Source organism: Triticum urartu, chromosome 6 (genome assembly GCF_003073215.2).
Source record: "Triticum urartu cultivar G1812 chromosome 6, Tu2.1, whole genome shotgun sequence".
In the NCBI taxonomy this organism is placed as follows: domain Eukaryota; kingdom Viridiplantae; phylum Streptophyta; class Magnoliopsida; order Poales; family Poaceae; genus Triticum; species Triticum urartu.
In genome coordinates this window covers 31,154,627-31,177,659 of record NC_053027.1, presented here as the reverse complement: position 1 = coordinate 31,177,659, position 23,033 = coordinate 31,154,627, and the positions used below count along the sequence as shown (strand labels likewise).

The 23,033-nt window shown below is 44.9% G+C and overlaps 1 protein-coding gene across 1 annotated transcript; it reads right to left on the bottom strand.

Annotated features, from left to right (window-relative positions):
* Positions 1–8,045: 8,045 nt before the first annotated feature.
* LOC125516467 (receptor kinase-like protein Xa21) lies at positions 8,046–13,759 on the bottom strand. The gene is given in 4 exon segments (XM_048681902.1): positions 8,046–8,489; positions 8,491–11,461; positions 12,411–12,429; positions 13,648–13,759. Coding segments are annotated over 4 exon segments (3,546 nt in total).
* Between the last annotated feature and the right edge of the window lie 9,274 nt (positions 13,760–23,033).

The following is a 23,033-nucleotide window of genomic DNA, read 5'->3' as shown; positions in this document are numbered from 1 at the left end:
GGCTGATGCATAGGGAACATCTTTCATATTCTCTCTATCTTCTGCAGTGGTCGGGCATTGAGTCTTACTCAACTTCACACCTTGTAACACAGTCAAGAATCCTTTCTTTGCTTGATCCATTTTGAACTTCTTCAAAATCTTGTCAAGGTATGTGCTTTGTGAAAGTCCAATTAAGCGTCTTGATCTATCTCTATAGATCTTTATGCCTAATATGTAAGCAGCTTCACCGAGGTCTTTCATTGAAAAACTCTTATTCAAGTATCCCTTTATGCTATCCAGAAATTCTATATCATTTCCAATTAGTAATATGTCATCCACATATAATATCAGAAATGCTACAGAGCTCCCACTCACTTTCTTGTAAATACAGGCTTCTTCGAAAGTCTGTATAAAACCAAATGCTTTGATCACACTATCAAAGCGTTTATTCCAACTCCGAGAGGCTTGCACCAGTCCATAAATGGATCGCTGGAGCTTGCACACTTTGTTAGCTCCCTTTGGATCGACAAAACCTTCTGGTTGCATCATATACGACTCTTCTTTTAGAAATCCATTCAGGAATACAGTTTTGACATCCATTTGCCAAATTTCATAATCATAAAATGCGGCAATTGCTAACATGATTCGAACAGACTTAAGCATCGCTACGGGTGAGAAGGTCTCATCGTAGTCAACCCCTTGAACTTGTCGAAAACCTTTTGCGACAAGTCGAGCTTTGTAGACAGTAACATTACCGTCAGCGTCAGTCTTCTTCTTGAAGATCCATTTATTCTCAATTGCTTGCCGATCATCGGGCAAGTCAACCAAAGTCCACACTTTGTTCTCATACATGGATCCCATCTCAGATTTCATGGCTTCAAGCCATTTTGCGGAATCTGGGCTCACCATCGCTTCTTCATAGTTCGTAGGTTCATCATGATCTAGTAGCATGACTTCCAGAACAGGATTACCGTACCACTCTGGCGCGGATCTCACTCTGGTTGATCTACGAGGTTCAGTAGTATCTTGATCTGAAGTTTCATGATCATTATCATTAGCTTCCTCACTAACTGGTGTAGGTGTCACTGGAACAGTTTTCTGTGATGTACTACTTTCCAGTAAGGGAGCAGGTACAGTTACCTCGTCAAGTTCTACTTTCCTCCCACTCACTTCTTTCGAGAGAAACTCCTTCTCTAGAAAGTTTCCGAATTTAGCAACAAAAGTCTTGCCTTCGGATCTGTGATAGAAGGTGTATCCAATAGTATCCTTTAGATATCCTATGAAGACACATTTCTCCGATTTGGGTTCGAGCTTATCAGGTTGAAGCTTTTTCACATAAGCATCGCAGCCCCAAACTTTTAGAAACGACAACTTTGGTTTCTTGCCAAACCATAGTTCATAAGGCGTCGTCTCAATGGATTTTGATGGTGCCCTATTTAACGTGAATGCGGCCGTCTCTAGAGCGTATCCCCAAAACGATAGCGGTAAATCAGTAAGAGACATCATAGATCGCACCATATCTAGTAAAGTACGATTACGACGTTCGGACACACCATTACGCTGTGGTGTTCCGGGCGGCGTGAGTTGCGAAACTATTCCATAATTTTTCAAATGTACACCAAACTCGTAACTCAAATATTCTCCTCCACGATCAGATCGTAGAAACTTTATTTTCTTGTTACGATGATTTTCAACTTCACTCTGAAATTCCTTAAACTTTTCAAATGTTTCAGACTTGTGTTTCATTAAGTAGATATATCCATATCTGCTTAAGTCATCCGTGAAGGTGAGAAAATAACGATATCCGCCACGAGCCTCAATATTCATCGGACCACATACATCTGTATGTATGATTTCCAACAAATTTGTTACTCTCTCCTTAGTACCGGAGAGCGGTGTTTTGGTCATCTTGCCCATGAGGCACGGTTTGCAAGTACCAAGTGATTCATAATCAAGTGGTTCCAAAAAGTCCATCAGAATGGAGTTTCTTCATGCGCTTTACACCGATATGACCTAAACGACAGTGCCACAAATAAGTTGCACTCTCATTATCAACTCTGCATCTTTTGGCTTCAACATTATGAATATGTGTGTTACTACTATCGAGATTCAACAAGAATAGACCACTCTTCAAGGATGCATGACCATAAAAGATATTACTCATATAAATAGAACAACCATTATTCTCTGATTTAAATGAATAACCGTCTCGCATCAAACAAGATCCAGATATAATGTTCATGCTTAACGCTGGCACCAAATAACAATTATTTAGGTCTAATACTAATCCCGAAGGTAGATGTAGAGGTAGCGTGCCGACTGCGATCACATCGACTTTGGAACCGTTTCCCACGCGCATCGTCACCTCGTCCTTAACCAATCTTCGCTTGATCCGTAGTCCCTGTTTCGAGTTGCAAATATTAGCAACAGAACCAGTATCAAATACTCAGGTGCTACTGCGAGCATTAGTAAGGTACACATCAATAACATGTATATCACATATACCTTTGTTCACCTTGCCATCCTTCTTATCCGCCAAATACTTGGGGCAGTTCCGCTTCCAGTGACCAGTCTGCTTGCAATAGAAGCACTCAGTTTCAGGCTTAGGTCCAGGTTTGGGTTTCTTCTCTTGAGTAGCAACTTGCTTGCCGTTCTTTTTGAAGTTCCCCTTCTTCTTCCCTTTGCCCTTTTTCTTGAAACTAGTGGTCTTGTTGACCATCAACACTTGATGCTCCTTCTTGATTTCTACCTCCGCAGCTTTCAGCATCGCGAAGAGCTCGGGAATAGTCTTGTTCATCCCTTGCATATTATAGTTCATCACGAAGCTCTTGCAGCTTGGTGGCAGTGATTGAAGAATTCTGTCAATGACGCAATCATCTGGAAGATTAACTCCCAATTGAATCAAGTGATTATTATACCCAGACATTTTGAGTATATGCTCACTGACAGAACTGTTCTCCTCCATCTTGCAGCTATAGAACTTATTGGAGACTTCATATCTCTCAATCCGGGCATTTGCTTGAAATATTAACTTCAACTCCTGGAACATCTCATATGCTCCATGACGTTCAAAACGTCGTTGAAGTCCCGATTCTAAGCCGTAAAGCATGGCACACTGAACTATCGAGTAGTCATCAGCTTTGCTCTGCCAGACGTTCATAACATCCGGCGTTGCTCCTGCAGCAGGCCTGGCACTCAGCGGTGCTTCCAGGACGTAATTCTTCTGTGCAGCAATGAGGATAATTCTCAAGTTACGGACCCAGTCCGTGTAATTGCTACCATCATCTTTCAACTTTGTTTTCTCAAGGAACGCATTAAAATTCAACGGAACAACAACACGAGCCATCTATCTACAATCAAACATAAACAAGCAAGATACTAATCAGGTACTAAGTTTCATGATAAATTTAAGTTCAGTTAATCAAATTAATTAAAGAACTCCCACTTAGATAGACATCCCTCTAATCCTCTAAGTGATTACGTGATCCAAATCAACTAAACCATAACCGATCATCACGTGAGATGGAGTAGTTTTCAATGGTGAACATCATTATGTTGATCATATCTACTATATGATTCACACTCGACCTTTCGGTCTCCGTGTTCCGAGGCCATATCTGTATATGCTTGGCTCGTCAAGTATAACCTGAGTATTCCGCGTGTGCAACTGTTTTGCACCCGTTGTATTTGAACGTAGAACCTATCACACCCGATCATCACGTGGTGTCTCAGCATGAAGAACTTTCGCAACGGTGCATACTCAGGGAGAACACTTCTTGATAATTTAGTGAGAGATCATCTTATAATGCTACCGTCAATCAAAGCAAGATAAGATGCATAAAAGGATAAACATCACATGCAATCAATATAAGTGATATGATATGGCCATCATCATCTTGTGCTTGTGATCTCCATCTCCGAAGCACCGTCGTGATCACCATCGTCATCGGCGTGACACCTTGATCTCCATCGTAGCATCGTTGTCGTCTCGCCAACCTTGTGCTTCTACGACTATCGCTACCGCTTAGTGATAAAAGTAAAGCATTACATCGCGATTGCATTGCATACAATAAAACGACAACCATAAGGCTCCTGCCAGTTGCCGATAACTCGGTTACAAAACATGATCATCTCATACAATAAAATTCAGCATCATGTCTTGACCATATTACATCACAACATGCCCTGCAAAAACAAGTTAGACGTCCTCTACTTTGTTGTTGCATGTTTTACGGGGCTGCTAAGGACTTAAGCAAGAACCAATCTCACCTACGCATCAAAACCACAACGATAGTTTGTCAAATAGACTCCGTTTTAACCTTCGCAAGGACCGGGCGTAGCCATACTTGGTTCAGCTAAAGTTGGAGAGACAGTCGCCCGCAAGCCACCTATGTGCAAAGCACGTCGGGGGAACCGGTCTCGCGTAAGCGTACGCGTAATGTTGGTCCGGGTCGTCTCGTCCAACAATGCCGCCGAACCAAAGTATGACATGCTGGTAGGCAGTATGACTTATATCGCCCACAACTCACTTGTGTTCTACTCGTGCATATAATATCAACATAAATAACCTAGGCTCGGATGGCACTGTTGGGTTTCGTAGTAATTTCAAAAAAAATCCTACGCACACGCAAGATCATGTGATGCATAGCAACGAGAGGGGAGAGTGCTGTCTACGTACCCACGCAGACCGACTGCGGAAGCGTTGACACAACGTAGAGTAAGTAGTCGTACGTCTTCACGATCCAACCGATCAAGCACCGAAACTACGGCACCTACGAGTTCGAGCACACATTCAGCTCGATGACGATCCCCGGACTCCGATCCAGCAAAGTGTTGGGGAAGAGTTCCGTCAGCACGACGGCGTGGTGATGATCTTGATGCACTACAGCAGCAGGGCTTCGCCTAAACTCTGCTACAGTATTATCGAGGAATATGGTGGCTGGGGGCACTGCACACGGCTAAGGAATAGATCACGTGGATCAACTTGTGTGTCTCTGGGGTGCCCCTGCCTCCGTATATAAAGGACTAGAGGGGGGACGCTGGCCGGCCATAGGAGGCGCGCCAGGAGAGTCCTACTCCCTTTGGGAGTAGGATCCCCCCCCCCCAATCCTAGTTGGAATAGGATTCGCGGAGGGGGAAAAGAGAGAGGGGGGCCGGCCACCTCTCCTAGTCCTAATAGGACTAGGGGGGAGGGGGGCGCACAGCCCATCTTGGGCAGCCCCTTCTATTTTCCACTAAGGCCCACTATGGCCCATATAGCTCCCGGGGGGTTCCGGTAACCTCCCGGTACTCCGGTAAAATCCCGATTTCACCCGGAACACTTCGGATGTCCAAATATAGGCTTCCAATATATCAATCTTTATGTCTCGACCATTTCGACACTCCTCGTCATGTCCGTGATCATATCCGGGACTCCGAACAACCTTCGGTACATCAAAATGCATAAACTCATAATATAACTGTCATCGTAACCTTAAGCGTGCGGACCCTACGGGTTCGAGAACAATGTAGACATGACCGAGACACGTCTCCGGTCAATAACCAATAGCGGGACCTGGATGCCCATATTGGCTCCCACATATTCTATGAAGATCTTTATCGGTCAGACCGCATAACAACATACATTGTTCCCTTTGTCATCGGTATGTTACTTGCCCGAGATTCGATCGTCGGTATCCAATACCTAGTTCAATCTCGTTACCGGCAAGTCTCTTTACTTGTTCTGTAATACATCATCCCGCAACTAACTCATTAGTTGCAATGCTTGCAAGGCTTATGTGATGTGCATTACCGAGAGGGCCCAGAGATACCTCTCCGACAATCGGAGTGACAAAACCTAATCTCGAAATACGCCAACCCAACATGTACCTTTGGAGACACCTGTAGTACTCCTTTATAATCACCCAGTTACATTGTGACGTTTGGTAGTACCCAAAGTGTTCCTCCGGTAAACGGGAGTTGCATAATCTCATAGTTATAGGAACATGTATAAGTCATGAAGAAAGCAATAGTAACATACTAAACGATCGGGTGCTAAGCTAATGGAATGGGTCATGTCAATCAGATCATTCTCTTAATGATGTGATCCCGTTAATCAAATAACAACTCATTGTTCATGGTTAGGAAACATAACCATCTTTGATTAACGAGCTAGTCAAGTAGAGGCATACTAGTGACACTTTGTTTGTCTATGTATTCACACATGTATTATGTTTCCGGTTAATACAATTCTAGCATGAATAATAAATATTTATCATGATTACAAGGAAATAAATAATAACTTTATTATTGCCTCTAGGGCATATTTCCTTCAGGAGTTTATACGGATGCACACGCACTACCCCGTACCCAACTCCTCCGGATCACCCGGCCACGATCCGCATGTGCTGCTGCGCACAGGACGCGCTCCTACGCGCCCACGCTGCTGCACTCCAACAGAGCGCCAAGCCTATCCCGTGAGTCTCGCTAACGACCTGAGCCAACTATCCATACGACTCCTAACTCGAGCACGCCTCGGCCAAACACCGGCGTACCGACCTGGACTAGACACACACGTACACACACGCGCAAACACCCGCCATGGACTCGACCGTGCACTGACACCGGTCGCCACCATCACGAGGCATGGCTTGATGCTAACATGGTCATCGTCTGCATCTCTTCTTCATCGGCCATGGCGGATGGACCTAGGGGTGATGGTGGCCATGTCCCGAGCGAAAGCTTTGCCTGGCGGTGTCGGTGCCAGTGATAGCGAGGCTCTTGTGCGTCGTTCCCCTCCTTGGAGTTGTCACTGTGGGTGGCCTCCATCCTCATTGGGCTCTAGGTGAAAACCTTTGGCTGGCTTGTTCCAGACCGAGCGGTGGCGGTGCAGTGGCGTCGTTCCCTTCTTGGAGGCCTCGTCTTGTGAGCAAGGTCCCATTTTGCTAGCCGCCAAGGTGGGTTCATAGATGGCAGCTTCTTCTCTTTGTGTGGTGGTTCCGTGCTTCGACGGTGGTGCTCTCTCGAGGAGCTTGGTCCGGTGAGGTGGTTGTGTTCGAAGGCCTCCATTTGGGGTCTTGGCATCAGCGTCCTGCTGCGCTCTAGGGAGGTGAGCATTTCATTATCTGATGGTGTGGCACCCTTCGAGCCAGGGCGAGGAACAGGGGACTCCTTTCGGCGATGGAACAAGTTGGTGTTGGTGTGCCGGATGTCCAAGCGATAGCGATGACATAGCCTCTGTCCATGGCTGACCTCCTTTGTGAGGTGGCCTCTTTCTCGGCGTCGGTTCTTCGATCATGTTTGAGGGCTTTCTGGGCTTTGTTGCTGCTCCTGGGCACCCATGTATCATGCCAGAGTTTTTTCTCCAAGTTTACTTGTTTCGCCTCCAACCATTCCGCACCAGTACTCGGCACGATTCAGTTAGTGCATGATGTGCCTTGTAAACTCGTGTATAAATCTCCAAGCTTTTTTATTTTGAAGGTATAAATCTCCAAACATTTTTAAGGCAATCTCCAATGTTTTTAAGGTAATCTTCAAGCTGATGATCATTACAAGTGTTGTCGGGATATAATTTCTTCTTTAGATATATAATTGAAGTGCGTGTGATCATGGGGTTGGAGCCTCTGCCTAGTGATACACCACATTGGGCGTTCTGAAAATAGAATTTCCCATACTTCAAATCTAGCTACAGTATCAAAATTTCAAAGAAAATTTCAAGTCTTATGTTAATGATAAAACATATTCTTACTTCTTGAGTAACTACAACAAATTAAATTTGCCTCGGGATAGGAACGGAGAAAAAAACATGATGTGGTTTTTTGGATAGAGAATATATTAACATCGTCAAGAAGGCCCCAATTACACTAAGTTCTAACTAAAATTTTGGTGATCCGATGGCTAAGGTACATTGAATTGTGCAGCTCCCATTGCTCACAAGTCACAACTCATTACCATATCGTGTTGACATTCCGTTTAAAAGACAGGCATATTAGTTGGCTTGTGAATTGCAGCAACAAAGTTTGTACCACCTTCTGTTTAGATTTAATATGATGAATACTAATCACAATGAAGCGAGGGCCATCAAGCATTTAGATGGACCCACCTCTACTCAATAGGTGCGTGCGGTACGTGTCTCTGATCGTCAGTAGCTCTCTCATAGCATCCCCAATCTGCATGCGATCAGTTGGCAGTTCCTTCGAACATAATATCCCAATGTGCAGAACTGAAGTGATGCATGAAGCTCTCATTTCTGTTCCTTCCCCCGGTGAAGAAAATAAGCACAGATCCACCAGGTTGGTGGCTTGGTCCCTCAGTGCTATCTCGACGTAACTATGTAGGTTAAGATCTTGCAGAAACCCACCATCAGTTGGCCTTTTACCAGTGAACAACTCTAACAACATTATTCCGTAGCTATAGGTATCACCATAGACCGAGACTTCATTTCCTTGACCGTACTCTGGAAAAGAAATGCATGTGAAATTAGTTTGGAATGAGAAATTGGTACATAAAAGATGAGCAACAGTGGTGATTGGTTAATGGCAAACCTGGGGCAGCATATCCAATTGTTCCCCTTCTTGTAGCCCAACCACTTGATATCTCTAGGAGGCTAGTATCATCCTCAGGCAAGAACCTTGCAAGTCCAAAGTCACCCACATGGGCAACCATGTCATCGTCGAGGAGAATATTGCTTGGCTTAAGATCACAGTGAACTATTGGCACTGGCTTATTGTGGTGCAGATATTCTAGTGCTGAAGCTACATCAATGGCAATGTCTACCTTTTGGGTAAGACTGAGCACCCCATTGCCCCCATCTTCCACGAGACGGCTGTGTAGCCATTGATCAAGATTTCCATTCGGCATGAACTCAAATACGAGAGCTTTGAAGTCTAGACCCTTGAAATCAATACTTGAGCAGACTGTCAATATCTTCACAAGGTTTCGATGTCTGATGCATCTTAAAGTCTCACATTCTGCAACAAAGCTTTGAGATGCCCCTCGCTGCTGGAGGTTGAGCACCTTGACAGCGACAATCACTTCCTGATCTTCATTCATCATTGTTCCTTTGTACACTGAGCCGAAGCTTCCTGTGCCTAAGAGATTCTCAGAAGCAAAACCACTTCTTGCTCTCACTAATTCACCATAGGTAACCCTCATATGTTGTCCACTATGGAGCGATGGAACCTGTCCTGTCTCTGTAAACTTGCTTTTCAATTTCCGTTGTGCAAATAGTGCAAATAGTACTACTAAGATAATGCAAATAACTGCACTGCCTACTGAGATCAACACGACAAGCTTGTGAGACCACTTCTTGGATGTATGATTTGAGCAGGGATGCAAGTTAAATTGGGAGATTCCTCCACATAAGCCATAGTTCCCTTCAATCAGAGCTGCACTTGCATTCAGAAATAATCCATGTTTCGGAACTTCACCCACAAAATTGTTGAATGATATATTGAGGGTAGCGAGCCCCTGCATGTCCCCAAGGAAGAATGGGATCTCACCGGACAAGTTGTTTCTTGAAACATCAAGAACTAGAAGGCCTTTCATCTGTGACATTGATGCTGGAATCGTGCCCTGAAATAGGTTTCCTTCCATACTGAGATACTGCATACTTCCACACTGAGCTAGAGAAGCAGGAATTAATCCAGTTATCCTGTTGTCAGACACATCCAGAGATCCAATATTCACCAGATTACCAACTTCTAAAGGAATTTTCCCAGTTAACTTGTTGCCCTGAACCTCCACAGAAACAGACAGTGTCGATATGAGGAAAATCTCTTTTGGTATTGGACCAACAAGCCGATTGAATGCTAGGCTCAGCACCATCAGAGGGCAGCTTCCAAGGCTGGATGGTATGGGGCCAGTAAGCACATTTTGGGCGAGGGCAAGTATACTTAATGCTGTTAGATTTCCAAGCATTGGTGGAATTGGTCCAGATAAACTGTTGTTGTTTAAGTATAGTTCAGCCAGGATCCCAAGGTTACCAATCGATTCAGGAATTTTTCCATGTAGGAAATTGCCATCCATCTGCAAGAGTTGCAAGTTGACAAGGTTTCCAATTCCTTCAGGTATATCTCCATGCAGCATGTTGCCTGTCACGCTAAAATATTCTAAGTTTGTGGAAAGATTTGCTATTGAATTTGGTAGCACCCCTTCTAGTTTGTTATTGTCAAGAGCTAGGTATGATAGCATACTACAGTTTGTCAAGCTAGAAATGAAATCCCAATCGGCATCATTCCTTGCCTCTAGTTGGGTATTTGAGAGAAGCAGTCTCGATAAGCTCTTCATGGTAGCTCCAAGACATTTTGGTATTACTCCGGAAAAAAAGTTGTCAGACAATTGAACTAGTTCAAGCATTGAAGCATTACACAAAGACTCCGGGATGGACCCATGAAATCTGTTATTGTCCATGGAAAGTTGCTGGAGTTGTGTAAACTTATTACCCAAGTCATCTGAAATGGATCCACTCAGGTTGTTGTATTGCACATTGAAAAATTGGAGGGATGAAAGATTATATACAGAAACTGGTATGGAACCCTCGAGTTGATTCCCGTTGAGATAAAACTCAACGACAGAACTGAGTTTCCCGAGAGTGTGAGGAATTGAGCCTGTAAGATTATTAGATGTGAGAGAAAGCACGTTAAGGAGATTCAGATTTCCTAATGATTCAGGGATGCTACCGGTTAGGCCATTTGACTGGAAATCTAGAATTAGTAAATTAGATAGATTTCCTAGGGAAGCTGGAATCGGTCCTGAGAGTCGGTTCGTGGCTAGATACAAAATCTGTAATTTTTGGAGGCCACCAAGAGAGGCAGGAACAGAACCTGACAGACCATTAATGTTAAGGTATAAACTGGTCAAGTTTCTAAGATTTGCAATCTCTGTAGGAATTTCTCCTACTAGCATGTTTGATACCAGATGAAGAACGATCAGACCTTTCAGGTTTCCAATCTCCGCGGGAATGTTTCCTGTAAGGTTGTTGTACCCAAGAGCCAGCACCTCTAGATTATGCAGGGATGACAACTCCCGCGGCACCGAGCCTTTATGCATGTTGTGACTCAGATCAATAACTCGAAGCTGGACACAAGCGGCCAGTGTCGGTGGGATCTCCCCGCCGATGGAGTTCCTGCTGAGGTTCATATACTCGAGTTCTACGAGATGTCCAACCTCTGAAGGTATGGTACCGGAGAAGCGGTTCTCTTGGAGGCCAAAATGCCTGAGGTAAGTTAGGTTACCTATGGAAGAGGCAATGGAGCCAACAAGGTTGAGCCCACCAAGATCCAGTGCTACGACACGGCCGCCGCCGCGGCCCCGCATGCCACATGCCACTCCGCGCCATTGGCACATAAGGATCGACTGGTTTCCCCATGCATTCAGTGCTTGGAATGGGTCTCCATTGATCAGAGCCCTCAGTGACATGAGCGCTTGGTGGTCAGTGGTGCTTGTTGTGGCAGTGTCAGCAGTGGACACCAAACACGGGAGGCAAACACCAAAAACTCCATGGCTATCATGATCGACATGTTTAGGCGATGCAAACAATGGCTGGTTTGCAGGCTAGAAGCTTTGTTGAGCTTATATATATAGTGATTCTTTCCTTTTCGTTTCTTCTTTTGCGGGGAACTCAGATAGTCATTTGCTTGGGCCCGTCGGTTTCATTCTTGGCATTTTCTGTCCGAAAGATCCCGGATATATTTCCGAAGGATCCAACAAGTTGCTGTCGAAACAAGAAAAATGATTTGATTGGGTCGAGCAATTGCTCAGCAACTTCTGAACAGCCTCCAGTTTATACCCAGTGTCACATCAAGGACTAGAAAGTCCATTAACACAGCCGGCAAGCAGTTGATCCAGTCTCGAGTGTCAATTTTCTAATACAAGCAAGAAGTTGATGGGATGATGGGTCGAGCCTCTCTGATTGACTAGTTACCATGGTTAGGTGACATTAATTATTGACAACACCAAGTGTCTAATAAATAACGGTAGAAAGATGGTTCGAATGTTTTTTGAAAAAGTTTAAGCAGAGCACAGGCGCACAGCTTGATCATGGAACAATGCTATTCTACATGCGGATCTTATAAAAACTTCTTACACATTAGTTCAATGTGGTGACGGTAGCTAAAATCACTCGACTATGATGGTGTGCGTTGTTGCACCCGTCCATTTTGACGAAAAATAGAAATACTCTTACAATTATTGAGAAAACATATCGCCTGAGCCTGATTAGCTAGTTGGCTGCTTCTTCTTTCTTTTTAGGGTTTTGTTGTGTTGTGCCCCCAGCTGAACCTATTTGCACTCTTCGGCTTTGCTTTGCTTTTGTTTTTGCCTGAACCTTGAACTCGGTGTTGTTGTCGGATGTTGTTGGTGCGGTTGCTTTATAATCTAAAGCAGGGGAAACCGTTTTTCGTCTATTGAGAAAACATATGACCACATAAACATGTTTAGAAAATACTTGATACCACATTTCCTCCTTTAAACCTGCAACACCCAAACAAACTTCAAATTCATGTGACATTATAAAAGATGGTAACTTTCCTTCCTTGATTGCAATGGATGTGCTGTATAAGGTAGCTAGACCAAATATTTCTGATGTTCAGCGAGTTTATCCTAGTTGTTCCATCATGCAAAATATAGTAAAGCCTCAGATGCTGACCCCGTCGCCCTGATGATCTCCAAGATTATTCATGATACGGCGATCTCCTTGGCGGCCCCTCCTACCTCTGACTAACTTCCTAGTTATTGTCTCCTTGCTATGTGCCCTGCTACCGTTTGCTTATTTGTGGCATGCGTGTCCTGGACCTTCTAAACTTTACTATCGTTTGTTGGATAATGGTGACATGATGGCTTTATTTATAAAGTCGGGCAAGATGCCTTTATATCTAAAAAAAGAAACACATAGTGTGCAATTATAGTCTGGTCCTGTCAAATTTCTGATGGTTATGGCTCCTCTGTGTGTTCCTGGCTGGACTGGTGGTCGGGAGAGGGCCCCCCTCTGCCATTCCTTCCCTGTCTTGCTTTCTTACTGTGCCAACCAATCAATCTCCATTTCAGAGCTTGCACCCGCTAATTGGGACCTTGGACTGCGCCAGACGTTGTCTCCTGAAGAGCTTGCTGATTGGCAGGCCCTCACTGCCCTTCTTCCGTCTCTCGGAGAACCCAGATCAGATTTCTTAGCCTCATACCCACTCTGGCAAGTTTTCTGTCAAGTCGTTATACCTCAAACTCTGAGTGAATTGCAAAAAACATCAACACTTTAGGCAAGGTTTGCAGGAACCACACATTTATGGAATTGTGTCAAAAAGCACTAATTTTTTTCATAATTTTTTGCAAAAAACACTAGTCACCGGTTTAAGCACGATTATGACAGGTGGGTCCTGCCAGAAGGGGTGACGTGCCAAAAAACGTCAATTACATCCCGCTACAATTTTATTTTGCAAAAGGACCTCTGAAAGGGCATAAGAGGATAAAGTTTATTTTTTATTAAGAAAAGGGTGGATAAGGTTCCATCTCCTCCCACTATTGACTGTGTCGGCTGGGCCTCCCTGCGCCGGCGAGTAAATTGCAAAAAACCACCACATTTGGGGACGCGAAATCAAAAAACCACCACCTTTCGTTTTTTTGCAAAAAACCGCCACTTTTGTGCTAACAGTTTGCAAAAAACGCTGATTGCTCGATCAGTCCCGTTTGAGGGCAAACCTGACGTCCAGGGCCCGCTGTCAGGTGCCTCGTGGCCTGTGTGCACACGGCGCCCGTCAAGCGCCGTTAGAAGGCGCAAGACAAACTGGTCGAACCCAACCGGGTCGGCCATTCCCCACTCCTCGCCTGTCGGACCCCGTCGCTCCCGCCCCGCCGTCGCCCCTCGCCCCCGCCACCGCCGCCGCCGACGGCGACCGCAGCAGCCATGGTTTCCTGGAACGACGGCGAGACTAGTGACTCGTCTATTTCTCTCCCCTCGTATGAACCAGAGCCCTACGTGAGTTTTCCTCTCTGTGAGTTAGGGTTAGGGTTCTTCCCGAATTCAAGTTTGATTTCACCGATTTGATTTTGTATTTGACTGTCACGTTCTTCTCTGGTTCTAATAATGTAGATACCACGGACCACTGTGGATCCCGAATGGTGTGGCATTGTTTCTGGAGGCCCGATCTGCAGTCATAAGACGCCGGTGGAGAGGGGAGTTGCATTTCAAAGCACCACACCAGACGTAGGTTTTTGGGGTGTTCGGAGCAGGTTAGTAATTGTTAACTGTTAGTGATTATGTATACAGCTCTGTTTTGCCTTCTACTCCTTACTGTTAGCAGTAGATGTTAACTGAAGAATTAGGATTGTTAACTGAAGAATTAGGATTGTTAACTGAAGCAATAGATGTTACAAGTGGTTTATTTAAAAAAAATTATGAATGGTCAAATCCTGAGTAATTATGTTTAATTGGCATGGTTTCTAGCTGCTTGTAGCAAGTAGTACACGCATAATTATGTTTGTTAACTATATGAACTGCTTATATCCTGAATAAATGATTAGAATTTTTGTTGTAATATTTATTTGGTTAATCAGGGAGGTTACAGCTGTGGTCTTGTTGAGTGGGTTGACCCAGAATGGCCAGAGCCACTTAAGAATGCTCTGCGCAAGCTTTGGGATATGTATGAGCAGAGCCAAGAGCAGATCAAGGTTAAAGAAGATGTGATTGCCCTGCTAGAAGAAGAGAAGCGTCTGATGCAGGCAAAACAGAAGAGTGTTCACGAAAGTGGCGCTGATCAGGTTGCACCTGATGCTAATGAAATCAAGACTGATCTTGAGAAGGAGAATATGTCACTGAAGGGAGATGTAGAGCTGCTGAAGAAGATCCAGGCCAATCAGGCTGAACTCATTAGAAAATGGAGGAAAGATGCACATGTTGATGAAGTCAATCAGCAGAAGAAAAGGCTTGAGTTTGCCATATCTGACCTTTTAAAGGATGGAGAGGCCAACAAGTCTAAGCTGAAGAGAATCAAGGCTATATGTGATGAGTGATTGCAATAATTATGTATGGTGCTTATTTATAATAGAAGGATGGCACTACTGTAATAGAAGGAGGGGTTGGAAAATTATGTATGGTGCTTATTTATGGTACTTGTTGTAATCCAAGATTTGGTATTTGATGGCACTGGTTCCATTTTAATCTGCTATGTGATGCTACTTGTTGTAATCCAAGATTTGGTATTTGATGGCACTGGTTAAATTTTAATCTGCCATGTGATGCTACTTGTTGTAATTCAAGTTTTGGTATTTGATGGCACTTGATAAAGTTAATATGAATTATGATGGTACTTGTTAAAGTTTAATATGAATTTTGATGGCACCGTCGAGGATGCCACCAACTCATGTAGGGTTAACCCTACCCCTCGACAACCGTCGAGGATGGCCTCAACTCATGTAGGGTTAACCCTACCCCTCGACAACCGCCGAGGATGGCATCAACTCATGTAGGGTTAACCCTACCCCTCGACAACCGTCGAGGATGGCATCAACTCATGTAGGGTTAACCCTACCCCTCGACAACCGTCGAGGATGGCCTCAACTCATGTAGGGTTAACCCTACCCCTCGACAACCGCCGAGGATGCCACCAACTCATGTAGGGTTAACCCTACCCCTCGACAACCGCCGAGGATGCCACCAACTCATGTAGGGTTAACCCTACCCCTCGACAACCGTCGAGGATGGCATCAACTCATGTAGGGTTAACCCTACCCCTCGACAACCGCCGAGGATGGCATCAACTCATGTAGGGTTAACCCTACCCCTCGACAACCGTCGAGGATGGCATCAACTCATGTAGGGTTAACCCTACCCCTCGACAACCGCCGAGGATGGCATCAACTCATGTAGGGTTAACCCTACCCCTCGACAACCGTCGAGGATGGCATCAACTCATGTAGGGTTAACCCTACCCCTCGACAACCGCCGAGGATGGCATCAACTCATGTAGGGTTAACCCTACCCCTCGACAACCGTCGAGGATGGCATCAACTCATGTAGGGTTAACCCTACCCCTCGACAACCGTCGAGGATGGCATCAACTCATGCTAAAATCTAGCAACACCATGATCATTTCAGCATGGTCATTTCAGCAAGACAAAGTATCATATGGATCATAATAATAGTGCATAACATCATATGGATCATAATAACAGTGCATAAAGTATCATAACAGCAAGATCGTTACATGAGTTTCTTGCTCCATAACATCAGACCAACATAAGTTGTTCCAAAATAACAAGTTTAGGCAGACCAACATCAGACCAACAAGAATAATGATCAACAAGGAAGCATTAGTTCCCTGAAGCATAAAAGTAATCTCTGAGCCTGGATGGTTTTTTCCTCTGTCTTGGTGGAAAGAAGGGTGCTGCTGGGGTAGCTGCTGCTGTTGAAGCTCTCCTTGTTGCTACACCAGATGTGCTTGCCCTTGCTGCTGGAGCTCTTGAGCTGCTTGCCCTGCTTGCTGGAGGTCTTGAGCTGCTTGCCCTACTTGCTGGAGCTGCTGAGGTGCTTGCCCTGCTTGCTGGAGCTGCTGAGGTAGCTGCCATTGGTGGTGCTCTCCCAGCTGGTGATCCAGCAGATGGAGCTGCAGCAGAAGATGGTGCAGCCCTTGGTGCAGAAGATGGTGCACCCCTGTTTTCCTGTAACAAGAATAAAATGGCACATCAGAGCATTAATGGTACAATTTGGAAATCTATCTAGGGTCACATGTAATGCAAGGTACCTTGTGTTTGTTCTTCCTAGCAGCAAGTGCTGGCTTCAAAGCATCCCCACAATTTGTGTATCTGTGGCCCTGCTTGCTGCAGTTACTGCATGTAATTGTCCCCATCCTTGATGTTTCCTTAGGTTTAGGCACTTCAAACCTGCCCTTCCTCCTCTTTGTTTGTTTCCTACCCTTCTTCTTGTGGAAAACAGGGGGGTCAATGTCTCTTGTAGCAGTTTTTGTCCATAGATCAGGTCCAGGAACAGGGTATATCATTGGCTTGTAGGCTTCCAAATACATTTCCTTCTTAAAGAACTGATGCACAAAATCTTCTGGATGCTGTTTGGATTTATAAATTGCAGAGACAACATGATTGCAAGGTATGACTGTCATGTCCCATTTTCCACAGCCACAAGTCCAATCCTTTAAATTGACTGCATATGATTTCTCCCCACCATTGACTTGATACAAATCTGGGCCTGCCATCAAAGCTTTGCAGTTCCTAGCCCATTCCTTGGACTCTGCCAGTTTTTCTGAATATGTAGGGGTAATTGTCCATCTAGCAATCTCTCCCCCAATTCTCTTTTCATTAAACTTGACCATCAACTTAGACCTTACTCCTTCAAGCATTGTTTTAATGGGTTTTCCTCTAATATCTAAAATCATCCTGTTGAATACCTCACTAATGTTATTAACTACTAGGTCAGTTTTACAATTCTTGTCCATAGCATGCCTAGCCCATGTTTCAACAGGAATTCCCTTTAACCAAGCCTAAGCATCCTCACTTTCTTTCCTCATTTCTTCCATTGCAACATTAAAACCATCCTCAGTGTATGAATATGCACCTGCATCCATATATTTCTTAAGTTCATCTCCTCTAAACCCAGCATTTTGGAAATTTGCATAAATGTGCCTTAGACAATATCTTTGTGGGCAGTTGGGAAAAATGTGTGTTATGGCATTAAGAAGGCCCTGGTGAAACAATTAATACCTAAGTTAAGATGCTAACTAGGTGGTCAAACTAAGGTTGCAAAGAATAGAAATCTAAGGTTAAGTAAATTTGCAAATGGAGCAACTCACCTTCTGCCTGTCTGAGATTATTGTGTAGTACCCAAACTGTCCACATTCTCCACCAATAGCAATCTTTAGTTGAGTTAAAAACCATGACCAACTTGCAGTGTCTTCCTTTTCAACCACTCCAAAGGCCAATGGAAAGATGTTGTTGTTTCCATCTCTGCCTGTAGCAGCCAATATTTGTTGTCCTGTATTCAGCTTCACAAAACATCCATCCAGACCTGAAATCAACATGATTTAATAGAATGCAGCAGAACAAATTAAAAATGCAATGAAAGAGAATAAATGAAGTGGAATAATTCTGGCAAGAACATACCAATAAAAGGTCTACACCCTTTCATAAATCCTTCTATTTGTGCTCCAAGACACATGAAAAGTCTATGAAATCTTGGATTGGGACTAGGGTGCTCTCTCACAACTCTTGTGGTGACAATGCATCTGCTCCCAGGGTTGGTGTCCAACACAGTTTGTAGATAGTCTCTGATCCTTGTGTATTGTGCTTCTTGATCACCTTGGACAACTGAAAGAGCTTTCTGCCTTGCCCTATAGGCCTTGTTCTTTCCAACCTCCACACCAAATTTCTCCTTTGTCTTCTCTATGACAGTTTCAACTCCTGCTCTAGGATCTGTCCTCATGCTATCCTCAATTGCTTTTGCTACAAACCTTGTTGGTACCTTGCAGTTTTCACCAGATGGAGCACATGTGTGCTCTAGTTGCAATTTCCTAATACAGAAAGTTTTTTCATTACCAATTACAGAAGCAACCATGTGAAAGGGGCATCCTTTCTCAACACAGTCAACTATAATCCTGTCTTTGTTGTTTCTGTGGTAATGAAAATTCCTCCTTTGAGTCACATGCAAGTTAACCAAAGCTCTTCTGAACTGGTACACATCCAGAAAACACAAATGCCAGCAAATTTGCTCCTGTGGGGTTAACCTGCTCTCATCATACCATTGTCTGGCCTTCCTCTTCTTTGCCCTGGATTTTCTACCATTTGAGGGCAAATAAACCTCCACTTCTACATCAGAATCATCTGGATGTGGTTGATATATATCTTCATCACTTGAGGGGATATAGTCAGCCTCAAGTGCAGATTGAGAGCTGCAATGAGATCTACTTGTTGGGCCCCTCCTCACTGGCAATTTAAGCAAAGGTTCTGGTGGAACAAATTCCTCTTCCTCCTTAGACTCACAGAACAAGTCCTCTGGCTCTGAATCCCCTTCAAATTCTCTTTTCCTCTTCAAATCTTTTATTTTCTGGTGGAGATCAGCATCATCATCCACTTCCTCTCCAGCTATATAATCAGATTCTGAACTCTCATCATCATCTTCAGAGCTGTCAGCATTTGTAACTTCTTTCTCCACAAACATTTCCTCCTTCTCCATTTGAACTTCTTGCACTACTGGCATGTCATCAGCAAACTCATTGAGAAATGCATCTAGCTCATTGACACCTGCAATGTCCTTCCCCTTTCTCACATTGCAGCTCTCCTGAGTGAAAAGGTAATCTCCAATAGAATCTTGTGTATAAATACTTATAGTAGGAACAGAGCACTCTGCTCTTTCACTGGACTGACTTGGATAGAGCACACCTGCATCATCTATATCAAATACTTTAGGTGAACCAATCTCTGAAATAGGTATCTGCTTCTCAACTTCATCTCCATTGTTGATGTGCAACTGTGGCCTAAGTGATGTTCTTCCTTTCATAACTGTGATAGTGATACACCTTTTCTCCTCATATAATTCCAGCATTTCTTCTACATCTTCAGTACATTTAATCAGCTGCATTCCTTCAATTCCTAAACCATCTTCCTTCACATAGTACATGGAGTCCTTCTCATCATACCCCTCTGTCCCAATAAGAGCTAAAAGATTGATGTAGGTAATATCTGACTGACATAAGGTCCTTTCCAAATTGTCACAGCCATGGAAATGAAACCGAACATCCCATATGTCATCATCCAGACTGCAAACAGAAAACAGAGCACATCATATTACGTTAACAATATATTCAGCTCATTGTAATTCAGTTAACAGTACACTACATCAACACCAAATAAGTTAACTGACAATTCAATCTACTCTAAATTCAGTATATACCATATTCACATAAATGCAGTTAACAGTACACTGAAGCAATACCAAATCAGTTAACTTATATTTCTCTCCAATTTAAGTTTTCAATATTGCAGAATCAATAAATTGATTAAATTTAGTGAAGTTAACTGAAATCTAGTGAACCAAATTACAGTAATTATCCTCAACAAAAAATTTGGACAGCTTGTTCACATCTGAAACCAATATTTCTAAACCCTAGTTCCTAAACTGTAGAAATAGCGACACAGATTTATAAACCATAGTTCCTAAACAGTAGTGACAACACAAATTTATAAACCATAGTTCCTAAACAGCAGTGGAAACCCTAATTTCTAACACATAATGCAAATAAATGTACAGACAACGACACAGAACTCACTCTACGCTGCCGAGACCAGAAGTGAAGTTGTGGCTGTTATGCGGATTCGCCTTCCAGACCTGGGCCAACCTTGCCGCCGCTGACATCTCGATGTCGTAGCTGTCGGGTTCCTGGGGGCGCTCATCTCCACCGTCGCACGCGGCCGCACCAGGGACGAGCGTGCGCGCACACTGAACGTGGGAGAAAGATTTGTCCCCGCCGTCGAGGGAAGAGGAGTTCCCGCGGTCGTCCCTGCCATCTCCGTCAGAGCCGCCGCCGCCGCCATCGGCGGCCATGGGTGAACACGACAGGGGTGAGCGGGAAGGAGGCGGCGCGGTGGGATTTGGGAGGAGTGGGGGGAATGGTCGACCGGGTTCGACCCGGTAGGGTTTTCTCTTGCGCCGTCTAACGGCGCTTGACGGGTGCCGTGTGCGCACAGGCCACGTGGCACCTGACAGCGGGCCCTGGACGTCAGGTTTGCCCTCAAACGGGACTGGTCGAGTAATCAGCGTTTTTTGCAAACTGTTAGCACAAAAGTGACGGTTTTTTGCAAAAAAAAAAACGAAAGGTGGTGGTTTTTTTGATTTCGCGTCTCCAAATGTGGTGGTTTTTTGCAATTTACTCATGCGCCGGCCAGTGGAGCTCGAGCTCGCCGGCGTGCAAGCCAGCAGCAGCTCCCCTGCGCCAGTCGGGCCACGAGCTCCGCCGTGCCCCACTCCGAGCAGCTCACCTGGAGCTTTGCCGCCTGGCCGCCGGCGTCGCTGCTCGTGCCCGCGCGCGGCCGGCGCGGATGCTGCTGCTCACGGCCGGTGCGGCTCCTGCTGCTCGCGTCCAGCTCATGGCCCGGAGGCCTCGGCCCGAACACCGGCGAGCTCGAGCGCCCCGGCAACGGCGGAGCTCATCATCGAGGGTCCCCGTGCTGCGCCGCAGCGAGGTGCAGGGGCAAGGGATGGAGCTGCAGGGGAGCCGCGGTGGAACTGCTGCTCGTGGCCAGGCGGCGTCGGCCCGAACGCATGCGAGCTCGAGCGCGCCGGCGGTGGAGCTCGCTGCTGCTCCTGGCCATCGTCTCTTTCCCCGTATGCGGCTGCGGAGCTCCCTACTCGTGTCCTTATCCTCTCAGGTTCTTTTTCAAATCAGTCCTTGTTATTCTGTCTATTTGTGAAACGTTATGTTGTGCCACGTCACCCCTTCTGGCGGGACCCATTTGTCATAATTATGCTCAAAACGGCCTAATCGGGCGACTAGTGTTTTTTGCAAAAAAAAATTAGTGCTTTTTGGCACAATTCCGTAAATATGTGGTTTCTACAAACCTAGTCTGAAGTGTCGATGTTTTTTGCAATTCACTCCTCAAGCTCTCTCAGGGCTGACCGGCCCCCGCATTTCAGGGGCCTCTAGAGGGCACAGATTCTGCTGAAGATTAGAATTTTCCTGTTGCAGGCCATCAGACGCAAGCTTTCTGGTAGGTGACCAAATCCTTAACGCCATGGCCATGCTTCCGCTTCTTGCTATGTGGGGAGAGTGCTTCTTGCTTTGTGGGGAGAGTGAGAACACTGAGCACATCATATTTAACTGTGTCTTAGCGAATCTTGGATGGAGCTGTGTGCGATCGTGGTCGAAAGTTTCCTGAAACCCAACTGGTGTAGATGATCTTCTTATAACATCATAAAAAACCTTTTGGGTCAGTTCGCTCGCGTGTTTTGCATTGCTTTTGCTGCTTTTGCTTGGTCTTTATGGACACTATAGAAACACTATTGAACGTGTGTTTCCTAATAGTCCTTCTAATTATTTGTTCAAATGGATGCCTTTGTCCAGCAATGGAACCCTCTCGCTAAACATGTTGATGTTAATCTTGTCGCCTTGATGGTCTCCAAGATATATGCCTCTGCGGTAGCCCTGAGCCCCTCGAGACCTTGACGAGGATCGATGCTTTAATTTATGTTCTTCCTCCGGGCTTGCACGCCCCTGATTTTGATCATGATGATCTATACTTGGTAATGATGCAAATGTCCTCTCAATGGACCATATGGTATTTTTCTTTTAATCTCATCTCCTTCCAAGAAAAAAGAATTGTCATCTAACTTTATCAAGATGGTGAAGGGTCCATCACCTAGTAAGTATAATTCCATTATTACGTAACAGGGAATAGCCAAAAGGCATGCATTAGTCAGGATTAGCCTCGCCCTCGTCATTTTCCTTGCCATGGAAGGAATGACCCTCTTTTCGACCTTGTGAGCCATGGGGTCCCAGCCAGAGCAAAACAAGGAAATTTATGAACTTACAGTTCAGTAAGTTGGTGATATGAACCCCTTCAACATGGTCCAAAGTCCAAACCCAAGGCCAGCACCTCACTCTTACTGAAGTTGATTTTCATGCCCGAGATGGCTTTGAAGCACAGCAAAATGATCTTAATCAAGGCAATGCTCTCGTTGTCTGGCAAAAAAAAAAGCCCCCCCCCCCCCCCCCCCAGTCCCTGACGGATCCGGCTTGCATGCTCCCTCCCTGTGCACCCATCCGTGCTCCCACTTCATCCTACGGCTGTCTTTTTTTCTTTTTTTTTCTAATCTAATCATCACCCCCCCCTCTCTGATTTTAAGGGGGTGGGACCAGGCCTTATTTTGTTTCAATCAAATCAAGCCATGTAGACGGGAGTACGGATGGGCACACCGCGGGGGAGCAGGCAAGTCTCGTCTGTCCCTGACCCCCTATCCCTCTCCTGATCACAACACCCAAACAGTTCCACTTTCTTTTTCTTTTTTTTGGCCAGGAACAAGTGATTCTTCAGAAAACTCACAAGATCATTTTAAATGGTACCCAACTAATCAAATCCTTCACCGC